Raw genomic sequence first — 24,614 nt, 5'->3', positions numbered from 1 at the left:
GGGTGAGGGGCTTGCTTATTCTTGCGTAGTCGGGGATGAAGTCGCGGTAATACCCCGACAAGCCAAGGAAAGCGCGTACCTGACGCTTTGTTCGAGGAGTTGGCGCCGCCTGTATCTTGTCGAGCGTTTTCCCGAGTGGTGCCAGCTCACCTCGGCCAATGCGATGCCCGAGGAACTCAATGTTTTCCATCCCGAATTCGCATTTGCTTGGTCGTAATGTCAGGCCGGCCATCACGATTCTCGCAAACAGCTGCCTCAGCCAAGAAAGATGTTCCTTCCACGTAGCACTGACAACGAGGACATCATCATAATAGTGCTGCACTCCGGGAATTCCCTCCACCCCTCGTTGCATCAATCTTGAAAATACTGCCGGGGCAGTTTTTATGCCGAACGGCATAAAACGGAATTGAAAGAGACCCGATGTCGTTGAAAACGCCGTTTTGGGCTTGGACTCCTCAGTCAATGGGATTTGCAAATATCCTTTGGCAAAGTCTACCTTTGAGAAGCATTTCTTCTCTCCGGCTGCTGCGAAGACCGCGTCCGCTGTGGGCATTGGCTCCGAATCGGCAACCAGGATGTCGTTCAGGCGTCGGAAATCAATGCAAAGCCGGTTCGTGCCGTCAGGTTTCTTCACCAAGAGGACCGGTGAATTGTAGGGTGACTGGGTCTTCTCGATTGTTCCCAGTCGCTCCATATGCTGCATCTCTCTTTCTACGGCTTCTCTCGTCGAAAACGGAAGTGGGTATTGTCTTACCTGGACCGGAGTGCGGGTAGTGAGGTCTAACCGGCAGTCGGCCCAGTCCGTCTTGCCCGGGACGTCGGAGAAGATGCGAGAGTGTTCTGAAATCACTTCTCGGAGCTGTCTCCGTGGATCCGCCGTCAAATCATCAGAAAGCTTCACATCTCGCTCGGCTTCTGACTGTTCAAGCGTCGGAACAGGAATGGCTCCCTCGCTGTCCGATTCGGTGACGCGGCAGCTCGCGTCGCACACACGTTCTGTTGGTTGGCTTTCCCGCTCTTTCTCTCTAGCCTCTTTCTTTAGTCGCAGATGCTCTATTTTCAAACGCATCATCTCTATCTGACGTTCGTCAGCTGCCTTCGCGGACGCGCGCTCCGCCTCCGCGGCCGCGCGCCGCTGCTCCGCTCTCTCTCGGGCACACGCCCGCTCTTCGCGCTGCTTATCTTCGACCAGTTTTCGCTCTTCGCGCAGCTTATCTTCGACCCATTTTCTGAGCTCAGTGCTTGTCAGCCCCAACTGGCTACCCATAGCTATTAACCTTTCCAAATCCATGCTTCTATCTCCAAGCACACTTTCAATACACAGCTACAAGCTCAGCACAAAGCAAATCCTATTGATAAACGACACCTCTATAAAGTCGGCACAGTTCAACACCTCAACAAGTATCAGTTCACCACGTTCCCTTCGCATCAAACGTCCTGTCGCGGACGCCAGTTAATTGTCACGGGTTCGGCGACTAGTCGACATCATCACCGAATCCGGACAATGAGGGGGTGGTCGTTTGATGCCCGGCGTAGCCGGTAAGCAAACGCAGTGACTGAGACCGAGGCGTGTTTAAGAGGTAACAACAACAAAACAACGTTTATAGCTTCGATTGAACAATGCGGCAGTTTTCACAGACACGTAATTTACATTCTACAAAACAATTGCGGAAAGCACATAGCAGTAAACACACTGAATTAAGTTATACATTGAATATTTCTACACAGGTCAGAACACAAGTGGGAGGCCAATTAGATAAAGTCGATCAGAAGTCAGAAGGTGAACAAACATACAGTAAACCGGGAAGCGCGGCTGCAGTCCATCCACAAAAACGCAGTCAGTGCGGCCCCCGAAGGCGACGTCCGTCCAGGGCAGCTTGCGGTTTCGAGGATGCGGTGCGGCGGCTCGGAGACCCGGGAGTTCGCGGCGGCAGCGTTTCCACCGACGAGCGGACTGAAGTTCGTTTCCATACGGCGCCCTTTTAAAGCCCTGGAGCGCTAGCGAGCGAGCACTCGCGGCGCCACAGCGTCGGCGTCGAAAAAACAAAACACCAAAAAGCGCAACGAGAGCACGTAGGCACCTACACTTTGACTCTGCATGGCCGCCATCTTGGAGGAGGAAAAAATTAACGCACAACTAAAAAGAAGCCCCAGGCTTCGACTCTCGATTCGGTGACCTTGGAAACGCAAAAAAGTAAAACACAACCAAAAAGCCAGTCACGTAGGCCGCAACTTCTTTCCCGCTAATGGTCAGCTCTAGACTTCGGCAGTATCGGGGACGAGTTTGAGCCGCCACCGCTTTCGCAACGCGAGGGGTGGTCTACATAACTGAAAAAAGCGTGCATGCATTCTTGCTCTTCCCGAGACACATACAAAGAAACGCGGACGCATTAGTTTTATACAAACAAAAGTAATTTACAGGTTGCCGCCACTTCTGTGACACTGACCAAAAGCCGGTGCGAGCTCAATGACAACGAATTTCGGACAGCTCACATTAACGCGGTATGCATGAAATGAACAGAAGCACGAAGTTCATTTCAGACGCGGCATAATAATGAAGCGATTCTGAACAAAACTAGTTATCTCATTCAAGTCACACAAAATTCAAGTTGCGATGAAAAAAAAATGTGCGAGAGAAAAAGTTTCACCATGCGGGATTTGAACCCACGCGCTCCCATTGCCTGTCGACTCTCCGGAGCGACGCGTTAGACCAAACGGCCACAGAACATCGCGGAGCGATACACCTCTCTTTATTTCTTCTGCGGACTATTTCCGTAGCCATTGTCAGTCAGCTGATGACGTGACCGTAGCGTTGGTAGCGTTCCCTCGCGGTACAAAGCAAAAGTTAATAATGCATGAATTACTCTAAAGCGCTTTAAATCCAAATCTTGCTCACTATAAAATGCTTATAAAGGTGTACTAAGTGCATTATAAAATTCAACAAACCTCGTTTGTCTAATTGCACACGCAATGAACTTGGTGGAGCGACACGCAAGTGAAAAATGCACCGGCGGTTGGCTCACGTGACCCGTTCTTTGTAGACCGCCCAAAAGCCCATGAGGTGGCGCCGATGTGATGATAAAGCACGGAATATATCCAGATAACCCAATGAAGCTGGAGGCGTGACGAGGGTGGGATTTTGTCTTGCTACCATTAGTTCACTTATCTGAGGGCGTCGCCAGAGCTCGGGAAGATTCCGAGTTTCAGCAAACTCGGGCCTTCCAGCATAGCGCCCCAGGTGCTGTTCGTCAGCCACGTATGAGAAGGCCAAGATAGGCAAGACAAAGGCGTCAGAGTCACAGTCTGTGGAGGAAGGAGAATCGACAAGATGACCGGACAGGCAGTGAGCATCGGGATGAAGCCGGGCGGGTTTGTGCCCGAAATAAAAAGTATACTCCTCTTGCAGGCGCTTGGCCCAGCGCGCTATGGCGACCGGTAGGGTCCTTGAGGGAAGGCTGCCAGCTCAAAGTGTGGCGGTCAGTAACAACAGCAGACTGTCGCCCAAACAAGTAAGGCCAGAATTTCGAAATGGCCCAAATGATGGCGAGGCACCCCCGCTCTGTTTGTTTTTGAATAATTCTGCTCCCGTGAGGAGAGAGGCGGCTTGCATAGGCATTCACGCAGTGGTGGCTGCGTACACGCTGAGCAAGGATAGCGCCAATCTCGTCGCCGCTAGCATAAGTGCGGTGTTCCATACGGGCGGAAGGGTCGAAGTGCGTGAAGACAGTTTGGTTGGTGAGGAAAGCGATCAGGCCTGAGAAAGTGTCAGCGTGCTCAGAACCCCAAGAGAAGGGAACGCCTTTCTAAAGATTGGTTACAGACAGGGTGACTACCGAGAAAATGGGTATTAACCGGCGACAATAGGACACAACTTGACGTAACGGCGCACATTACTGGACGAACGGAGAATGGGGAAGGCACTGACAGGGCGAACTTTGTCGCGATCAGGCTGAATGCCAGCAGCATTAACCAAGTGTCCTTGGACTTCTAGTTCTCGGTTACCAAATCTGCATTTCTTTCAGTTAAGCTGAAGTCCCGCGTTGCGGAAAAGTGCAAGGATGGCAAAAGTCGAAGGAAGTGGGTTTCAAATGTGCGCGAGAAAACAATCACGTCGTCCAAATAACATAGTGAAGTTGTAAACCTAAAGCCACGCAGCGACGAGCCCATCATGCTTTCAAATGTTGCACTGGCGTTACAAAAGCAAACATGCACGACTTTAAAATTCTTAGGGACCATCGGGGGAGACGAATGTGGTCTTCTAACGGTCCCTTCAGTCAACAGAGATTTGCGAGTAGCCGCTACGAACAACGATCGGGAAAGGTGGCGGGTTCCATGTAAAACATTCAGGGACTCATCATTTTGCGAAAGACGATAGACATCATTCTTTGCGATCTTCTTGAGATGCCGATAGTGGATACAAAAGCGCAAACTCCAATCTTTCTTTTTAACCAGCATGACAGGGAATGCACAGGTTTGATAATGTAGTCCCTAACATATTGTCGACCTCCCACTGTATGAGGTGCCGCTCAGAAAGAGATTTTGTTGTGCAGGATTGGCGTAGCCAGTGTCTATCCGGTGAGTCACAAGGGACGTTTGGCCCAGAGGTCTAATTCCAAACCAAAAAATGTTACTATGGGAAACCAAAAGGTAGTGAGGGCCTTCAGCATACTTGGGGCTCAGATCATGCGCAATCATTCCGGAAATAGGTGTTCTACCATAAACGGACAAAGGAGGGGCGTGAAAAGGCAGATCAGGTGTTACGGCAGAAACGAGCAGTCGATCAGAGATGGCAAATCAGCAAGGGAAATGCTCTGGGAAGAGCTTGGGATGACAGGCGAAGTTAAGGGCAGGAAGGTAGTTGCTACAGATTGCGGTGTAGAACAACATAGCGGCATAGTCGCCGCATAGTCGCATAGTCGGCATAGCGGCATAGTCGCCGTCAAGAAGAGGCGCAAAAGGCGACGTAGGGAGGTAGACAGCAGAGTCACGGGGCAGACGAGCGAACTCCGTGTACCGAAGGTGGGTAAGGCTGCAGGAAACGTCAGAGCATAATGGCAACTCCCCTGGCAGAAGGCCGCTGGAGTAGTCGATAAGAGCGGACTGGGTGGTTAATAATCCAGACCGAGTGCCACGTCGTGAGGGCACTGGTGAAATACGGTGAACAGAATTGGGATGTGATGACCGTAACAGTTCCTCGTGCAGTCCCATTCTAGTAACAACAGAAGTACTGTCATCGGTGTCACGAACTGTGGGCGAATAGGAAGGGGTCATCACTTTTTTAATTCAGTGGCGGAAAAATGATTTGAGTACGGATACTTCGGCACCAGTGTTAAAGAGAATTTGGACCACTCCATTATCCTCAAAGACTTTAAGGAGATTACAGGGACGAGCAGTGGTCCGCAGAGGATCTTCAATCCGGGATATCAATGCAGCGTGACCTCCGGGAGCTGCTTCGGCTAGTTTGCCGAGAAGCGGTTGGTGGTAGAAGGGGAGGAGCTGCAGCGAAGAAGAGGGGAACGAGAGCGGCTGCTTTGTACAGGCTAGTGGCTGTACCCATTAGCAGAGGGAGAGGTCTGGGAGAGCGGTGGCTCATAGCAAGACGAGAAATGGTGGGGCCCGTTGTGGGCACGACGATCAATGTAGAAGAAGGCAAGCAGGGTAGTACCAACGGCTGCTGCAGTGGCGAGTGATCTAACCGACCCGCGAGCGCGTGTAATAGATGGGCCGGTCGTAAGAGATGCGCCACATCGCAGGATTGCGGCACCGGTACCGGGTCGTGAAGGTGTTAGGGGTGTAGCGGTAGCGACCACAGGAGGAACGTAGCTTGAACTCAGGTTTTCCAGTGTACGGCTAGAGGGGATGCCCATGTTTGGAACCTCCTATAGAACAACGGCGTGAATGAGAGCTATAGTGGCCAGAGTGTTGTCGGGCAAACGCCGTGTGGAGACAATGGCAGTCAGGGCCTCTAGTTCGCGGCACTCGATGCAAGTCAAGTTGTCAGTGTTCGAAGGCTGCCGTAGGAACGGTACAACCACGAACGAGGAACTGAGAGCTGTGTTCTCTAGAGTTTGGCCTGTTGAAAGCACCGGCAGACCTGCAGGACGGATCAACCATGGATCGTTCTTTACAGACCGGAAGACTGAAGCCGTAATCACTAGCAAACGCTTTTTGTGTGTACCCCGCCTTGTCTATCCCGGCTATTTCTTTTTCAAATTTTGCTGCGTAAGCAACACTACGCTAGTCGCAGAGTCATTTCGCGTTGCGGAAAAAAGGCCATACTGCGCATGCGCGGGGAGCAGTGACGTCACACGGCGCACATCTGGCGCGCCGCCGCCATCGCTGCGCGGGTGACTCAGCAGGCCGCCGCAGTGCTCGCCAGTTGCGCATGCGCTGTAGCGGCGCAAATTTAGCGTGCTAGGGCCACCACCGCAAGCTCTCTATCGCCTCTCTCTCTCTTCTCTCCGATGCTCAGTAGCGGCGCACAGCAAGCGTGCCGGGGCCGCCGCCAATGCAGCGCGCTCTCCGTGGCCTCTCTCTATCTCCTCTCTGATGCGCAGTAGGAGCCACGTTACTTTATTGACCATCGGGCTGTCTTTGTATCGATCGTGCCAGACAACCACGACGAAGAGATGTGAATAAACGATTCTGTACATATATAATCACCATGTCTAGGCTCTTCGATGAAACCATAGCGAAACAACTATTAGGCTCAGCCAGAGTTCAACAAGAGTAGCCATGCAGATGTTGCTTTCGCAGTCCTACAGGTTTAACCAGAGCTAAACCACTGCAAATTTTTCTGCACAAGACCAAGACGTCTTGAATATAGGATACGTGAGAATCCATAGATTTTGCGGGCGAGCAGCAAGTTCCTTATTAGCGAATACCTCTGCCTATGATCATGCTGAAGACCAAAGTGTCAGTGTCTGTAGACAATATTGAAACAGATGCTCTGGCTGACACTGGTGCCGCTGTGTCCATTATGAGCCTTTCAATCAAGAACCGCCTTCGACAGAAAGTTCCGGTTGGCCTGTGCTAAGCTTCAGTTGTGGTTGATGACGAATGCTACAGAACAGAATTCGTTGTGTTGAGACGTTCCACGCATGACGTGACCTTGAGTGTTGGCTTTTTGCGCGCGTGTCGTGCAACACTAGACATCAGGTCCGGTGAAATTTCTTTTAAGCCACAGATTATCCCCGTATTAGTGGATAACACGTCCCAGTATCATGAAGAAGTTCACTCCCTGACTGACGAGGTGCTGCTGCTTGCGAAGACGGCAACATTTGTGCTGTGGGCACAAACTGAACCAACAGCCCACAAACTGAGCCCACAAACTCAATAGCCGTCTAGCCAGATGTTGCGAACTGCGCGAAAAAAACATTTTCGTGCCACGCGCCGTCGTCGAGGCAGTGGATGGTCACGCACACCTCTAGACTGTTAACGTGTGAGAGGAGCATGTTTATTTATTTATTTATTTATTTATTTATACAAATACCTCACAGGTTCCACACTTGGAACATTGTGTGAGGGGAGGGGTTACAATATTTAGCAGAAAAAAGATGGTACAAAGTGGAAAGTGAAAGAAAACCGTAATATATTGACACAGAGGGAAAAAAACAGCAAACAAATAGCGGCACTGCATGGATTTGACTACACATACGAACACAATTTATGCACAATATCATGGATGCATAAAGGCGGTCAATTCGTTTTTGAACATTTATGGGTCACGTATGGTAGCAATGCAATTCGGAAGGCCATTCCAACACTTGATAGCACGTGGCAAAGCAGAATAATTAATTCGCGAGTGTTCGGCCGAATAACGTTGGAAGCTAAGATTATTATGTAGGCGACGTGAAGTGCACATTTAGCGTGTCAGTGGCAGTGTGGACGCATGACGACTGTATATCAGTTTCTGTAGTAAGCAATGTAGTTCGTCTTCCTTTTGGTTTAGCACTGGCGAGATTTGAGAACTATGTGAGCCATGCTGTTGAAACTATTTCTGATTGTAGAGCAGCCGCGCCAGGGAAGTCGGAATATTGCGTTGAGCTTGAGCGCATGCTCAAATAATCGCTCCTGTTTAGTGAACGCCGTACGCTGCAAAAAATATTTGCGCATCATGCCCAAGTGTTCGACTTTGCTTGCAAGGGACCGGATAGCCATTTCCCAGCGTCTCGAATACAGCATAACATTAACACCGGAAACGCACCCCCTATTCGCCAGATACCTTACCGAATCTCCCTGGCAGAAGGCAGAACACAAGATAACTCAAGAAAAAGTGGACTAAATGCTGCAGTAAGCAGTCATCCAAGATTCTTCCAGTTCGTGGGCCGCCCCTGTAATACTAGTGCGAAAAAAGAAGGCAATTCTTGGCGAATCTGCGTTGACTACCGTCATTTAAATGCGGGAACAAAAAAGACGTATACTCGTTACCTCGCATTGACGACGCAATCGATTATTTGCATTCAGCGTCATATTTCTCCTCCGTTGATATGCGGTCTGGTTATTCGCAAGTTTTCCTGCATCCATCCGACCGTGAGAAGACAGCTTTTTTAACCCCAGATGGTTTGTACGGATTTAATGTGAGGCAGTTTGAATTATGCTGTGCCCCCGCAACGCTCGAGCAATTTACGGGCTCTCTCCTGCATGAGTTAACATGGGAAATCTGGATGTGTTACTCGTATGATGTCACCATTTTCGGCAACAGTTTCTAAGAGCACAATGAAAGGCCACATTTTTCTCGAATGCAGCGGGATCCATTTTGGGGACCAGCAAACTCTTGTTCTTAGCTTCCTCGTTAACTAGAATGGTGTCAGGCCGGATTCACAGAAGGTCGCTGCAGTAAGAGATTTGGAAACTCCACGCACCCTGAAAAGCATTCGAAGCTTGCTCGGAAGCTTCCACCGAAGCTTCCTCGGAGCTTCCTCGAGGCTTCCTCTTATTTTCGTCGCTTTATTGCTGCATTGCGCAGATTGTTCACCCCGGCACTTGTCTTCTGCATAAGGATTTGCAGTTTTTGTGGATCCCGAGTTAAAATCCTCGTGCCATCTGCTGAAACCTTCTCTCACTTCATCACCAATCCGGCTGCACTTCGACCCTTCTGCTGTGACAGAGATTCACACTGACGCCAGAGGCCTCGGTCTTGGAGTGGTGCTTGTCCAGCTGCACGGTGGGGCTGAGTACGTTATTGGCTATGCCAGCCGCACGTTAACAAAATGTGAGCGCAACTACACTGTCACCGAATTGGAGTGCCTAGCCGTTCTGTTCGCTGGGCATAAGTTCCAACCATACATATATGAACGCCATTTCACTATTGTCAACGAATAATTCTCTAAGCTGGCTCATCGGACTTCGCGATCCATCTGGTCGTCTGGCGCGCTAGGCATCGCGCCTACAAGAATATAATTTTGCTGTTTCCAACAAAAGTGGGCGCCGTCAGAGTGATGTAGCCTGCTTTTCACGCCATTCATTGATGACCTCGGTCAACGATGAAAAGGGCTTTGAAGGGTGGTTAGCCTCGTTCACGCCTACGTTTCCCAGTATGGCGACCTTTAGGTGAGAGCAACGTAGCGACCTCTCCCTGCAGCCCCTTATACAAGAGGCAGAAGGACGAGTAGATTCAACGCCATTTTTATCACAGACCGTATTTTGATCAAGACGTACTCCGTCGATATTGCTGCTCTGCTTTTCGTCGTCCCGAAAAGTCTCCGCGCGCAAGTTTTGCACGCTATGTACGATGACATGGAATCTAGACATCCAGACTTATCTGGTACCCTACACCAAATTCGCCAGCGTTTTTATTGGCAGCAAGTTTAAAAGACCATCAAGCGGTACGTTCCAACATCTGAACAATGCCAACGACCTAAGGCACGAACCACCACGCCGGCCGGTCATTTGCAGCCCGTCAAACCGCCCACACCGCTTTTGAAAATATTGAAATTGACCTGCTTGGTCCTTTCACAAAATCTTTAGAGGTACGCCGCTGAGTGATTGTATGCATAGACTATTTCACGAGGTACGCGGGGACCACTGCTTTCGCTACCGCCAAGGCTGATGATGTTTCCTCGTTTCTTCTCCACTCTGTTATTCTTCGGCATGGCGCACCTCATGTTACAATACGTGATCATGTACAGAAATTTACGGGCGATGCCGAGAGAGAAATGCTCCGGCTTTGTGGATCAGACTACCTATGCTCCACCAAGTATCAGCGGGAGACCAACGGTCTTACCGAACGCACCACTCGCACCCTGACAACTATATGTTGTTCCTGCACGTCTCCTCTGACCATCGCAACTGGGACGCAGTGTTGCCGTATGTGACGGGCGCTTATAGCACGGGAAATCATGAGGACACCCGGTGTTACCCCTTCTGTTTGCTATATGCCAGAATTCCTCGCATTCTCATGGGTACTGTCTTACCGTTCTCCCTCACTGACAACGCGCCTGTTACCCAGATTCTGTGCCGTGCCGAAGAAGCCCGTCGTATAGACCAATTATGTACACTGGCCTCTCAACGCAAATCGAAAGAACACACCACGACCTACATCATCGTGCAGTAACTTCCTCTCCTGGAGACTTTGTCGAGCTTCCGACGGGAACCCGCAGGAGAGGATCATATTAGAAGTTTCTGTGTAAGTACGACGACCCCTTCGTCTTGTTAAACCGACTGAATCATGTGAATTACGTCATCGCCAAGGTGACGACGTGTAAATACCGTTCCCGCAAGACACAAGTCCTCCATGTCGCCCGCTTGAAACGCTGCTTTCTTGGGGAAGAGAGTCGTCTGCCCCCGGGGAAATTCTTACGCCGGGTAGCGGCTTACTGAGCAGTTCGAGGAAGAAGAAGGAGGCGCGCGCAGACTTGTGCCGGCTGTGAGCCGTTTGCGGTCAGCTTTGTTCCGTCAAGCTGTCGCCTATGTTAAACCATTTTGTCCGCTACAATATTGTTATTTATTGGAACCCATACACTAAATAATTCTGCTTCTTGCATGGCTTTCAGAAACTTTTCAAATCAGTGAGCTCCTACAAGGTAGGGGGGGGGGGGGGGGGGTGAAGCGTACTGCACAATTTGAATTCCAGAAATACAGAAACTTTTCTTCTATTCAAGCGCTGTTTTAATGACTGATGGTGTGGTTTCTGCTGCAGCAGGTGTTAACGTAAAAGGCCAGCTTTTTATATCGTTCGCTCGTAAGGAAACGCATAAATTTAGACAAAAGCTGTTTTCTGCCGACGTGGAAAGTGTCATGCAAGGATTTGGTTCCTGTTTTAAACTAACAGAACCCAATCTTTAAGAGAACTAATTACCTTTTTATGCGCTTGAAATCATTCTGGAGGCTGCGATATTGCCTGGGAAGACCAGCGAAAATGGTGGTGACCCTTACGGTGCGGGCCATGTTTTTAGTGACTGTGGTACTTGGGCCGCAAAGCGCTACCTCCTGTAAGCCACAGTTCATTATTTTTGCTGCCACTATGAGAAAAAGAGGGAAGCTTTTCTCAGGACTACACGCAGTTAGCATGCTACGGTAATCTGAAGCACAGCAGATAAATGTATGCTTCATGAAAAATTATGTCAACATTTCTTCATAGCAAACATGCATGTCCCTAGTGAAGTCAGAACATTAACGGATATTTTGAAAACTATTTGCATCTGGAAGAGACTATATTGATATCTTCACCGCATTAAAACTATCTTATATAATCTATACCTTCACCGCAATCTTGGGCAAAGCAACCGAAACAGAAACCCTTTAATTCACCAGGCAGTGCAGACCACCGCTTTGACTTGACAGATGTTTTAAACTAGCCTTCCATTCTTTAAGAAAAAAATTCAGTTAATTTAGGCAGCTTATGTGATGGACCAAATGCTGGTTCCTTTCTTAGTACAACCTTTTGCCTCAAGCTGCCACTACAGAGCAGACAAAATAAAGAATTCAGCAGTTTTAAATACCTTAATTACGATTCCTGGCACAACTTTGTTCCATTGATGCATATCTATTACATCCGGTCAGAGAGACGCCCTTATTCGTGTAGTGTGAGTGCGCATGTTTTAATGCTTGTCTATCTGAAACGGCTTTATAAAAGTGCGTAGCACCAAAATAAGAGATCTTTGGGAGCAAGTGAGATAGACATATGGATTCCAGATTTGTTGGCCACACTCCTCTGCCCCGTACCTAGTGTGCTGCTCAGCCACCCCCTCCCCAACCGCTCATTTTAAAACCTAGGTGGTGGCCATGCCGCAAAGAGAACTGAACACCGTCGCCTTGTTCTTGCGAATGTAGCGGCATTGGGGGCCGTCATTCAGGTTGCAGTTGCAGAGAGTGCCTGCTGTATTGTTAGAGAGTATTTAAAAAAAACACTAATATTAATGTTTTCATGCATTGTTGGTTGTTGCAGTTCTCGTGGAGCATTACGCCTCCTTCACCGGGGAAAGTGGCTGCATACCTTGCCGGTGCCAAAATAGAGAGGAGGATACGTGCGTATGGAATCAGGACACCAACTGCTACTGCTCCTATGGAAGCTATCGCTTAGGACCGAAAGGCCGCTGCATGAGGATTGCGGAATGTTCTCGTTTCATGAATGAGGGCGACTTTGGCCCAGATTAAACGTATTTGCACCGGTATCGTGATTTGAATTAACTGTCACTTGTCCAGTATGTGCCTGGAAATAGGGCTTATTTACGCTAAAATGCCCATTCAGCACCATTTCTGCTTTCAATTCAACATCATTCATTATTGTCAGTGTCTTTGCCATCACCCTCACTATGTCCACTTAAGGCCAACCGCCTCTCTTGCATCCCTGTACGCCTCCATCGCACCACCTCCGGGCAGCTTACTTGCGCAAACTTCCTAAAGCCAACAACCTATCCTCTGCTCCTATCCACATCCTGCAATTTCACCACGGAAATCACATGTACAAGTGCATGATTCCGCAGGAAAGCTTTCGAGCATGCAAGATTTATTATATATTGTACGGCTTGGAATTCTTTCAATTGTAAATTTATATGTATTGTAGGAAGCGAGAATCTACTGCTATCCCAGATACAGTTGCATTTATTGGGGCAGGTAGACTTGGGGAGGCCGCGGATGAGGAACGGTGATAATAATTATCGCACAGCGACAATCAAACTCAGTTCCGAATGCTAATCCAGAAAGTTATTTTATAGGTTTTATAGGGGACTCGCGGCCACGATTGGCATCGGCATAATCTGTACCCTTCTTCTGTTATAGATCAACGTGCCTTGCATCAAGCCAGTCAAGCGCCGCTGCTTCGTCGCTGCACCGCACCTAGGAACAAGCGCGCCTACTCATCTGGCTTCCAAACGTGTCAGCTGAGGACCGGGCGATCATCCCGCACCATTACAAGCGGACACAGACCGGCTACGACAGGACGCAGCGCCACCACAGCCCCATAAAAAGGACGGCCTGGCATCACTTCCCTGGTACTCGCGGCCACGATTGGCATCGGCATAATCTGTACCCTTCTGCTGTTATAGATCAACGTGCCTTGCATCAAGCCAGTCAAGCGCCGCTGCTTCGTCGCTGCATCGCACATAGGAACAAGCGCGCCTACTCATCTAGCTTCCAAACGTGTCAGCTGAGGACCGGGCGATCATCCCGCACCGTCACAAGCGGACACAGACCGGCTACGACAGGACGCAGCGCCACCACAGCCCCATAAAAAGGACGGCCTGGCATCACTTCCCTGGGACTCGCGGCCACGATTGGCATCGGCATAATCTGTACCCTTCTGCTGTTATAGGTAGGCATTCTTTGCTCATTCAACGTTTTTGAACCCTGTGGCCGCTAGTCCCAATTGTTGTGCCTTCACCTCTGCTCAAATGGGTATCGACGTGTCCACGTACCCTGCGCGCATCGGTTCCTTCTTTGCTTGTCGATTACATGACTGCTTCCATAGGGACCGTTTCAGTGTAGCAGCCGGATTTTTACGCGAGCTCTGCCCCAGACCCTCCTCACTTTTGCTGTCTGTGTGCCTTTCCATGCTCTTACTCTGTCCTGGCGACGTGGAAGCACATCCCGGTCCTAAGGTGGATGACGTATTGACGCTACTAAAAGAGTGCCATGCTGAAACCACAGAGACTTTAACCGAAATCGGTCGAAAAATCAACGACATCAATGCCCGAGTGTCCTCTATTGAAGAAAGCCTAACCAGTGTATTGGGGCTCAAGAACGGCTTTGACGCCGTTACCGACACCGTACAGGAATGTAAGATGAACATCCGAAAAACAAACAGTGAACTAATAGATGTGGTAGAAGACATGAGCAACCGCATGCGAAGAAATAATCTGATTATCAAAGGCCTCCCTGAAACTGACAACGAGGGATATGCTGAATCCGAGCGCGTTGTTAGGGAATTTTTAGACACTCATCTTGGTATTCACGCTGGTGATATTGAAAGAGCCCATCGTTTAGGCCAACGCCGACCTGATAGCCATATTCCGAATATCGTCAAATTTCTTAATTTCAAATCCAAAACGGAAATTCTCATCAATGCATTCAAGTTAAAGGACCTCAGTCGCCTAAAGTCTGGTTGGACGAGGATTTCTCTCCTAAAGTGCTACACGAAAGAAAAAAGCTGCGTGATTTCGCCAAGGATCACCGTAAGGAAAAAGAGCGCTCTGCGGTGCGATACAACAAGTTGCATATGAACAGCGGGGTTTATCGCTACGATTCGGCCTCTGATCGCGTTATCCGAATTTCTGCTCCACCAGAGCAGACCATGGAATAACGGCATGAAAAACAACGAAAGAAAACTGCCCCGCCCGCTCCGATTTGCTTGCTCTTGGCGAACTTCCGCAGCTTATTTCATAAACTTGACGTCTTAAAAACAATAATGCACACGTGTTCCACCGATATCCTTGTTGGCACCGAAACCTGGCTTTCTGACGACATTTCCAATAGTGAGCTTATGTTCCCCCCGACTTTCGTACTCTTCCGTCGAGATAGAATCGGGTGTAGAGGAGGAGTTCTCATCGCGGTAAATCAGCAATTCCAGCCATCGCTATTAGCTATTGAATCGCCTCTCGAAATAATCTGGGTTTCAGTTCATTTTTGCCACGTTCATTGCGTCACTGGTGCATGCTACCGGCCACCAGATAGCCGTTCCGATTTCACTGACCTTTTCAATTATTCAACTGATCAAATCATGAAAAGGTTCCCTCGGTGTTTTTAATTATCTGTGGGGATTTTAACTATCCAGCCATTGATTGGAACACTGCTTCAATTAACACCCATAGTAACCGTGCCGAGCATCTACGTTTTCTTCAGTGTCTTCACTATCATCATCTCACCCAGGTAGTGCACGAACCCACTCGCGGTAATCATACATTAGACCTCATCCTGACAAATAATCCGGATCTTGCACATACTCAAGTCCTGGAAGAAATCAGTGATCACAAGGCTGTGCATTGTTCTTTCACCCTACCTCGCGCTGACAGAAGAAAAATAAAGCAAATATTGGACTATGCGCGCGCAGATACTGAAAAAATGAATCGCATGCTAGAAGGTTTTTTAGCTCAGTTCCAACCAAGCTTCGAGAGCCGTACCACTAACGAGAACTGGTGCTTATTTCGCGATCATCTGAAATATATTGAAGACTCATGTGTGCCAAAATACACTTTAACATCACGTATAAGCGACCCATGGTTCACCCACGATGTCAAGAAATCCATAAACAGGAAGAAAAGAGCGTATAGGAAAGCGAGTCGGTCAAATGTTCCCGAAGACTGGCAAAATTACAAGGAAATCTCGAAACAAACCGAAAGAACAGTTATTGACGCAAAACAAATATTTCAGTTGCACTCTGCCGAATCTCTTAAAAACAGACCCAAAAAAGTTCTGGAATGTAGTAAATCCCAAACAAAATCAGTCGGTACTATCCATGTTAGGTACAGATGGCAACGTGCTATCACCAGTCGAGTGTGCCGAGCAATTTAATGCATGCTTTGCTGGAGTGTTCACAGATGAGCATCCTATTAATTCCGTAACGCCGCCGCCGCAGAGTATCCCGTTTCACTTTCCTTCTATTATCATCACCGCACACGGCATAAAATGCGCCATTGACCGTTTGCCGTTCAAGACCATTCCAGGGCCCGATGGAATCAGTGCTAAACTTTTAAAACTAAGCAGTCATTTTTCAGCACAGTTACTTTCACTAATATTCGAACAATCACTCGATTCTGGATGTATACCAGAAGACTGGAAAACAGCTCATGTTCTGCCAATACTTAAATCTGGTGATAACGCTGTCTTCAGTAACTACCGACCTATCTCGCTAACATCTGTTAGTTGCAAACTTCTCGAACATATTCTATACACTCACATTATGGCCCATCTCAATCGAAATAATTTGCTTGCAAACAACCAGCATGGTTTTCGCCCGAAGCTTTCATGCCAAACACAGCTTTTCGAGTTGGTAAGGGACCTTCAAAATTCATTGCACCTTTCTCATTATGTAGATGGTATTTTTATTGATTTTTCAAAAGCCTTCGACAGTGTACCTCATAAACGACTAACAATGAAAATACGCAGCATCGAACTCGACGGCAATACAACTCGATGGCTTGAACAATTTCTACCAAATCGTTCTCAAGCGGTTAAATTAAATGATAATATTTCCAGCTTACCCCTTGTTAAGTCTGGCGTCCCTCAAGGCTCAGTAATAGGACCGCTTTTATTTTTAATATATATTAATGATACAGCACTAAATATCAATTCGACAGTTCGCCTTTTTGCCGACGACTGTGTAATTTACAGAGATATATCTAGTCCTAACGACGTCATAGCTTTACAATCTGACCTTAACAAACTAACAGAGTGGTGCGGCAAATGGCAGATGCAAATAAATAGAGAAAAGACTAAACATTTGAAATTCACTTCTGTTTCAAAATCGCAACCAAACACTTACCTAATAAATGACAGCATAGTAGACTCGGTTTCATCGGTTAAATATCTCGGCATTCTGCTAAATTATAGCTTAACATGAACAGACCACATCGAAAATATTACATCTAAAGAACATAGAAAACTTGGCTTTCTAAAGCGGCGCTTATATCTAGCCGACAGGGACACCAGGCTTCAAGCATTCAATTCTCTTGTTCGCCCTTCACTGGAATATGCGTCAATCATTTGGCATCCCTACCAAACCACCCTCTCCAATACACTTGAAGCCGTTCAGAATAAAGCCGCGCGATTCATCTTATCATCGTACTCGAGATTTCAAAGTGTTTCATCTTTGAAGCAAGAGCTCAACATGCCGCCCCTCGCAATGCGCAGAAAATTTGCCAGATTATCTTTTTTTTCACACTCTCTTTCACAGCAGTACATCATTTGCTCGGTCGCACATCTTACCTCCACCTCATACTTCACGTCGCACCGATCATATCTACAAAGTTAACCCCATCTTCGCTCGTACGGAAAAGTACAAGAATTCGTCTTTAACCTTGTCAATAAAAGAATGGAATGAGTTGCCCTACAGTATCGCTACCATAACCCAGTTTTCTTTATTTCAGTCGGAATTGCTAACATATCTGGAATCCCAGCGCGTTCAGTAACCGGATTTGCTTTTATATCACTTACTAGCAAACTAGTATGTTCTCTTTCTTTGTTATTTGTGCATTTTTTTGTAACAGTTTTTACGTTATATTCTTTCTCAACATGATGTATTAACCACCTAAAGTGCTTTTTTGCCTTGGAAAATTGTGCTCTGATTTGTCCCGCCCTATGTAATGCCCCCAGTGGGCCCTTAGGGTATTTGAATAAATAAATAAATAAATAAATAAATAAATAAATAAATTAATTTACAAGAATGGGTGTCATTTCCCTGCCGGAGCACAATTGTGCGGGCACCCTCGATTTCCACGGCAGAGCGTAATGTCTGAAAGGTTGGACAGAAAGTTCGAGTGGCGTTTTGCGAAAATTTAAATTTCTTTAGGGACAGTGTGCCTTTCTCACCAAATATATAATGGTTATTCGACTCTCCTGCATTCCTTGTCCTTTTTTATGGGCATGTGGGCATAAACAGATTTTTTTGTGGGCTTGCTTCAAAATACAGCCTGTTCTTTCAGCTAGCCGAGGGTCACTGGCAGCAAACTGTCAGTTCCCGGCATCTGATTTCCTTGGTTCTGTCCTGAACTCAATTATTAACTGCTCAAATCACAGCTTGGCTGCCGACATTGAAAACCAAAACTTGTTATATTGATTGTTAAGAGGAATGATTGCCGCCCATGCATTGCTGGAAAAAGGCACTCTAAGGCACCAGATTATTTTATTAGGCCAACTGGTCTTGCGTGACGTGCTCTTAATATTCGGTATATTGCCAGTGTAGGTGTGCTAGTTTTGCCCTCCTGCTCAGCCTTTTCTTAGCGGAATACAGCTATGAACACGTGATCTCAACCACAACAAAAAAGCTTCCTTTGCTATTTGAGCTTCTCGAATTAAAAGAAAAGCAACGAATTAAACTGGCTTTTATGCATGCCTCGAAGCAGCAACAGGAAAAGGGGAACTGAAAATGAATGCACATGGTGTCCATATCGCTAAATGTCTGATTTACACACTGGCATGCACCACATGCGTGGTGACAATTGGTAACTGAGAAAACATAACGCGGTGAAAACATTCTTTTTCCCTATGTCGTATCTTCTGTAGAGGCGACACGCCGAACGGGTGGTTCACAATGAAACACATTAGAATTCGCTCCATACAATACTAGATATTGAGGCACCGAATATTTCTGCAAAATCACAGAGGCGCCGAGGGAAAATGAGAAGGTTCTAAGTACCTAATTAAAGTTGCTAACAAGTACAGTGGTCCAGTGCGTCTCATCGTTAGTGGTTTGGAGGCTGCGTTTCACAAACAATCTTCCAGGAATAAAAACAAACACAGTATGCACACGCAGTCCACTTTCTGCGTGGCCGCCTGCGTGGCTGATCTCATGCGTGCATCGGTCCCTGTTACCGTCAAACCTACAGTTATTAGTGAGCAATGGAATGTGCCGGCATGTTTTGCACTGCTGGCTGAATTTCTGGGCCCTGACGAGGCAGTGGCGTTCCTCCACCTCCGCCTTTCCTTGAAAATGTAGACGGTACCGTGAGCAACGCGAAAATCACAAACAGCCCACGCATTGTCAGCATAACTCTTGCTCTTTCCTGCGGCGCCAATTTTTAACCCTTTCGAAGAACCGCGCCATGTACATGTCTAAAGCCGCCTTTTATTCCCCCCCCCCCCCCCCTCTGAAAAAAAGCTGCTATTTTGCCTCTTTCTGTCCACTTTTCTCTTTTTTTCCAGTTAGGTCCTCATATTTCTGGACTCTTGGGAGCCCATGGCCGCTTGCAGGTTAAAGAAACAGGACTCGCTCGCAGGAGCAAGCATGCCACCCACCTTTACTGAAAATCTTGCGCACATGTTTTCGACAAGAATTAATACGATATTGTTGGATAAGCATAGATCCCTGGCACTTGTCACAACAAATTTAGTTTCCTCTTACAGGTATTGATTAAAAGTTTCCTTCGACACACCAAGGAACGGGGAAGTACGGCGCACAAATCAATTATCGTGTACACTCAACTAAGGGCCACGATCGTGTATTTTGGGCGCTCTAAATTTCTACACCAATAATTTGCATAAAAATCCGCAAAAAGCAACAGCGTTTTGGATGTATATGTTTGTTCTAGAGCGACCGAGGAGCTGCGAGATGATGGCATGCAGCTACATACTGCTATCATTAGATTATCTTTCAGGATGTACAGCAGTGATGTTATCTGCGGACATTGCGGCTACAAGTGGCGAAGTCAGAGATTTAGCATGCAATTAATGGTACGTTAGCGGACTTCAGTTATGAAGATGGCAAAGAGCAGGGACCAAAGAGTTGTGAAAGCGAGGACGAAACTTGAAGGCGTCTGCTCAGTGCGCCTGATTTTGCGCCAGAACATATGGACATCAAAGTAGTTTTCGCGTAATGCACGTAGAACATCGAACTTAGAATCCAGCTTTTGTGAAAGGAATTCTTCTCTCTGAAATCGATAAAACTATATACCGCCCTTAGGCGGCTATATGCAGCGTTTATCCAACGTAAATATCAGAGAAATCTACTTTTGAGTATCTCTTCTGAGGCGCAAAAGTTGAAGACAATATAGTTTTTCCAACGTTTCGGACATCCAGCCTATACTCCATACTGACTGCTTATTTTATACACTTGATCAAAGGCCCTGTTCACGTGTATGCCGCAACTCCAGCTTACTGGGCTGCCCAAAGATTCGATGAATACCTCAGAGGTCTGGACATTCCCTTCGAAACGGACCATAAACCTGTTGTTTCCTTACTAGGAAAAATGCCCGTTGATATGGTCCCGCCAAGAATTCAGCGGTTCAAATTGCGGCTCATGCGCTATCATTATGAGGCAGTCTATGTTCCGGGAAAACACTTAGTCACTGCCGACGCTCTTTCGCGAGCGCCAATCACTGGAGACAAGCAAATAGCCGGACAATTGACTGTGTCTGAAGTTTCTTCTTATGCAAAATCGTGCATTGTTTTACTGGAAACCGGAGATAATTTCCTTAATAGAGTGAGAAAAGCTCAAGAAACCAGTTTGCAAAGCCCTCCGATTGTTGTGTCGCCAAGGCTGGCCAGAAAAACCGAGGCTTCCTTCCCATCTCCCCCCTTATTGGAAAGAGCGCGCCTTTATCGTTGATGGCAACGGGTTGGTTTTAAAAGGAACCACACTCGTAGTGCCTCAGTCCCTGAGAAAAGAAGGGCTAGAAAAGTTGCACGACGGGCATCTAGGCATTTCTAGAAGCCGAGCATTGGCTAAAGACTTGGTTTGGTGGCCAGGCCTTAGCGAAACAACTTGCGCACCAGGTGAAAGATTGTGAAACTTGCGCGCGATGTGCTACTCAGAATGCAGAGCCGCTGATGTCCACGGCTACTATGAATTTTGCATGGGAAAGAGTTGGTGCTGACTTGTGCGTTATCAATTATCGCCACTATTTAGTGCTGGTCGATTATTTGCCTCGCTACCCGGGAATTGCGCTTCTGCCTTCAAGTACAGCTCTAACCGCTATAGAACGAATGAAGAGCATTTTTGCTCGTCACGGCATTCCGGAAACGGTAGTGAGAGATAATGGACCGCAATTTTCATGCTCTGAGTTTGAAACTTTTGCTGTTGAGTATGGTTTCAGTCACGTGACTGTAAGTCCAAGGCACCCGCAAGCTAATGGGGAAGTGGAAACAATGGTGCAAACAATCAAGCGTCTTATACTTAAATCGATAGACCCCCTACATCGCACTTCTCGCATACAGGGCGACACCAGGAGTGCTGGGCTACAGTCCTGCAGAAATCCTGATGGGTCGACGCCTAAGGACTCGCGTTCCGATGGCACCTCAGCTGCGGGGCCCAACACAGAGTAGAATGACTGATGTTACAGCTAAGGATCATTCGAATCGAAAATTGCAAGCGCGTTACTATAGCAAACGTCATCGTGCAAGGGATCTCGTTCGGTTGGAAGTCTGTGATCCTGTGTGGGTTCAAGACTTGAAAACCAGGGCCACTGTAGTTTTTGCTGCAGCTACCCCGCGGTCCTACGTAGTACGCACAGAACAAGGTGCTCTGTTGCGCCGTAATCGACGAATGTTAAACCACTTGCCAATTATTGGGAAAGGAAAAGGAAGTTATGAGTTCACCAATGAACATGGTCACGAGGATCCAGGTGTGTCAGTCAGGGACGCGCCTGCCAGTGTAAACAGCTGTCCGGCCGAGGCAAAAGCCGAACGCCAGGTGCCTTCGGCTCCAGTCACGGTGACCAGGTCGGGAAGAGAAGTTCGCCCTCCCGTTCGCTGGGGATATGATGAGTAACCTTTTGTGTATGTGCGCGTTCTCGGGCTGAGCCATGCGGAGTGTCTTTTTGTTGAGCAGAATAAAGCTGTTGTTATCTGGTTGTAAAGTTCACACATTTGCCTGTGAAGTAGTTAGTGCCTCAAATGTGATAACGGGATTTCTGATGTTGTCCAAAAAGGGGGATGTGCTGATATACGTCTGCGTTGGAGTCACGTGAGAACCGTGACGTCATTGCCTGTATATATTTGGCTGCAATAAACGGACGGGCGTCTTTCGCTCTCGGCTTTGACACGGACCTCGCTTCTTCTCTGTGCGCCTCCGCTTGGTTGGAACGCTCACCCACATAGCGGCCGGACGCCATTACGACAGATACTTCAAGTATTTCATGCGATGCGGACGCGATATAAGCCTGCAGATATTTTCGTATACACGGCTAATTTCCAATTTTGAATTCTACATTGGTTCAATTGTGACCATCCCTCAAGTTTTTGGCGCCATCACTTGCCGCTAAAGCAAAAGTTTTGTAAATATCAAGGTAAGGTAACTGTCACGACGTTTTATGGTGGGACGACCACGTAGATTTTATATTGGCGTGCTGTCTTTTCAAACGGTCGCGAACGATGCAATTTACTGTTCGGATTGACAGAGTAGGTGTAAAAACGGCACACCAGTTTTCAGTGTCATAGACTAATAAAAAGTTCTGTTGAATGCGTTGAGAGTAGTGCGTCCACAAGTGTATACATGGAGCCTGAGTGTCGAAAATATCGAAGTGGCATTTTCTGGCCTATATTAGCAGTTTTTTTTTCGCGCCAGTGTGGTACAGAACGGGCTTATTGCTTAAATGTGTTCAAAACCTTGGTTTTACCAGAAATAAGCTGGACTACTTCAATGCTTGTGCTTTGTTCATGAAAATAGCCAATGGGGAAGCGCCACCAAAGAAGCGTCGCCGAGCAAACAATGAAGGCTCTGAGGTGGTCACAAAGAAGTCTCATGACCTGAGCCGCTGCCGATATACACAGCAAGCGGTGATGGAAGCAGCGTTTGGCAACAACTACTGAACAGGAGAAACGCACAACGCAGCAGACTTGAATGCTGCACATCCAAGAGCCGTGTTCGGTGCAAGGAATGCGGAATTTTTATCTGCCTGCCCTGCTTCACTGTTTTCATCTGCTTCATAAGTAATAAGCCAAAGCATAATTCTGTAAAGTGCATATCTTCTCGAATAAGATAAACATTCATTCATGTTTATCATTCAGTTAGAAAAGGAAAAGAATCGATGTAGTTATAGATTTATGCAGTAGCTTTTTAGCTGCTATGTACACATATTGGGACTCGAATACAATGTGCTCCAATATAAAAATTCATGTGTAATTTTTTACAGTTTACTTCTACTTGGTCTACTGATCGTATTTAAGAAAAGAAAATCAAATATTTCTTTCCTCTCATTAATTCGGCGAGTGAAGTGGTAGTTGAATATTATCTTACACGGTGCAACGCTATAGTGGTGTGTGTCATTTAAAGCAGCTCTGAGCAGCTTGTCTACTGGACAAAAATGGACCAAAAAATGACGTCGAAAAGATTAAAAAAAAAGCAACGCGTGCTTTTTTTCTCATGTTTTCAAATTCGCTAGGTGCATTTGTACGTGCAAGGTGAGTAGCGAATTTCTATTCAGAAATTGGGAATGAAATAGATGGTACTGAAGAGAACTTCATTCCTGAGAAATGTGTCAGAACCATTTAAGGAGCGCACCAAGTCCAGTTGAGTTAGGAGCGCCCTAAATCGAAGAGTCCATTAGATTTTGCCACCATTCTGGCCCGTAGGAACAGCCAGAGGAGGAGAAAAGACCGAACACTGGTGACAACGATAGAATTGAAGCACCTTAAAACTGTCTGAACTACGCGCTACCCAGTCTGCAAGAAAGAAAAACGACACAGCCGTGCGAAAAAAAAAATGTTTTGTCGGTTTTCCGTAAAAACATATTTTGTTGCTTTTAGGTAGTTTTGTATATTACTGCAGTTTGTCTGCAGTACTTTCTTTCAGTAACCTGCTACAAAAAATTTGCTGATCACTACAAGTTCAGGGGCAAACACATGTAAACTAAATCAGAAGTCACAACATCAAATTATTCCCGCGGCTGCGATTTGGTAGGTATAGCGTCAGCGCGTTTCTCTGTTTCTTTCTTTCCTTCTTTCTTTCTTTCTTTCTTCCTTTCTTTCTTTCATTTTTTCTTCCTTTCTTTCTTTCCTTCTTTCTTTCTTCCTTTCTTTCTTTCTTTCTTTCTTTCTTTCTTTCTTCCTTCCTTTCTTTCTTTCTTTCTTTCTTGCTTTCTTTCTTCCTTTCTTTCTTTCTTTCCTTCTTTCTTTCTTCCTTTCTTTCTTCCGTTCTTTCTTTCTGTCTTTCTCTCTTTCTTTCCTTCTTCATTTCTGTCTTTCTGTCTTCCGTTCTTTCTTTCTGTCTTTCTATCCTTTCCTCCTCTCTATCTTTCTCTCCTTCGGTCCTGCTTTCTTCCTTTCTTTGTCTGATTCTTCCGTCCTTTATTTCTTCCTTTCTTCCTTTTCTTTTTCTTTCCTCCTTATTTCTTTCTTTTATTCATGATTTGTTGCTTTGATATTTGTGTAAGAAGGGCCGAGGCTAAAGGCTCAGTGTCGCCTGATGGGGCCTCAGCACCCTCTTACTTGACTAATGAGCATCTCAGACACCACTGTAGGTTTCCTCGAATATATTTAGAAAATGGAAATTATAAAGGACGCTTCCGCGTAAGGGCTGCACTCCA

General features: G+C 47.0%; 1 protein-coding gene across 1 annotated transcript in view; it reads left to right on the top strand.

Moving 5' to 3' along the window:
• The window catches only part of LOC149327919 (uncharacterized), a 92,262-nt gene extending 69,363 nt beyond the window's left edge, over positions 1-22,899 (top strand). The window contains exon 3 of the mRNA XM_089565003.1: positions 22,757-22,899. Coding sequence (XP_089421129.1) covers positions 22,757-22,899 — 143 coding nt within the window. The remainder of the gene's footprint in view (positions 1-22,756) is intronic.
• The last annotated feature ends 1,715 nt before the right edge of the window (positions 22,900-24,614 follow it).

The sequence above is a fragment of the Amblyomma mixtum genome, chromosome 10 (assembly GCF_055824585.1).
Source record: "Amblyomma mixtum isolate Tamu chromosome 10, ASM5582458v1, whole genome shotgun sequence".
Taxonomy (NCBI): domain Eukaryota; kingdom Metazoa; phylum Arthropoda; class Arachnida; order Ixodida; family Ixodidae; genus Amblyomma; species Amblyomma mixtum.
Note: the sequence above shows the minus strand (reverse complement) of the source record. Positions and strands in the feature narration are given on the sequence as shown.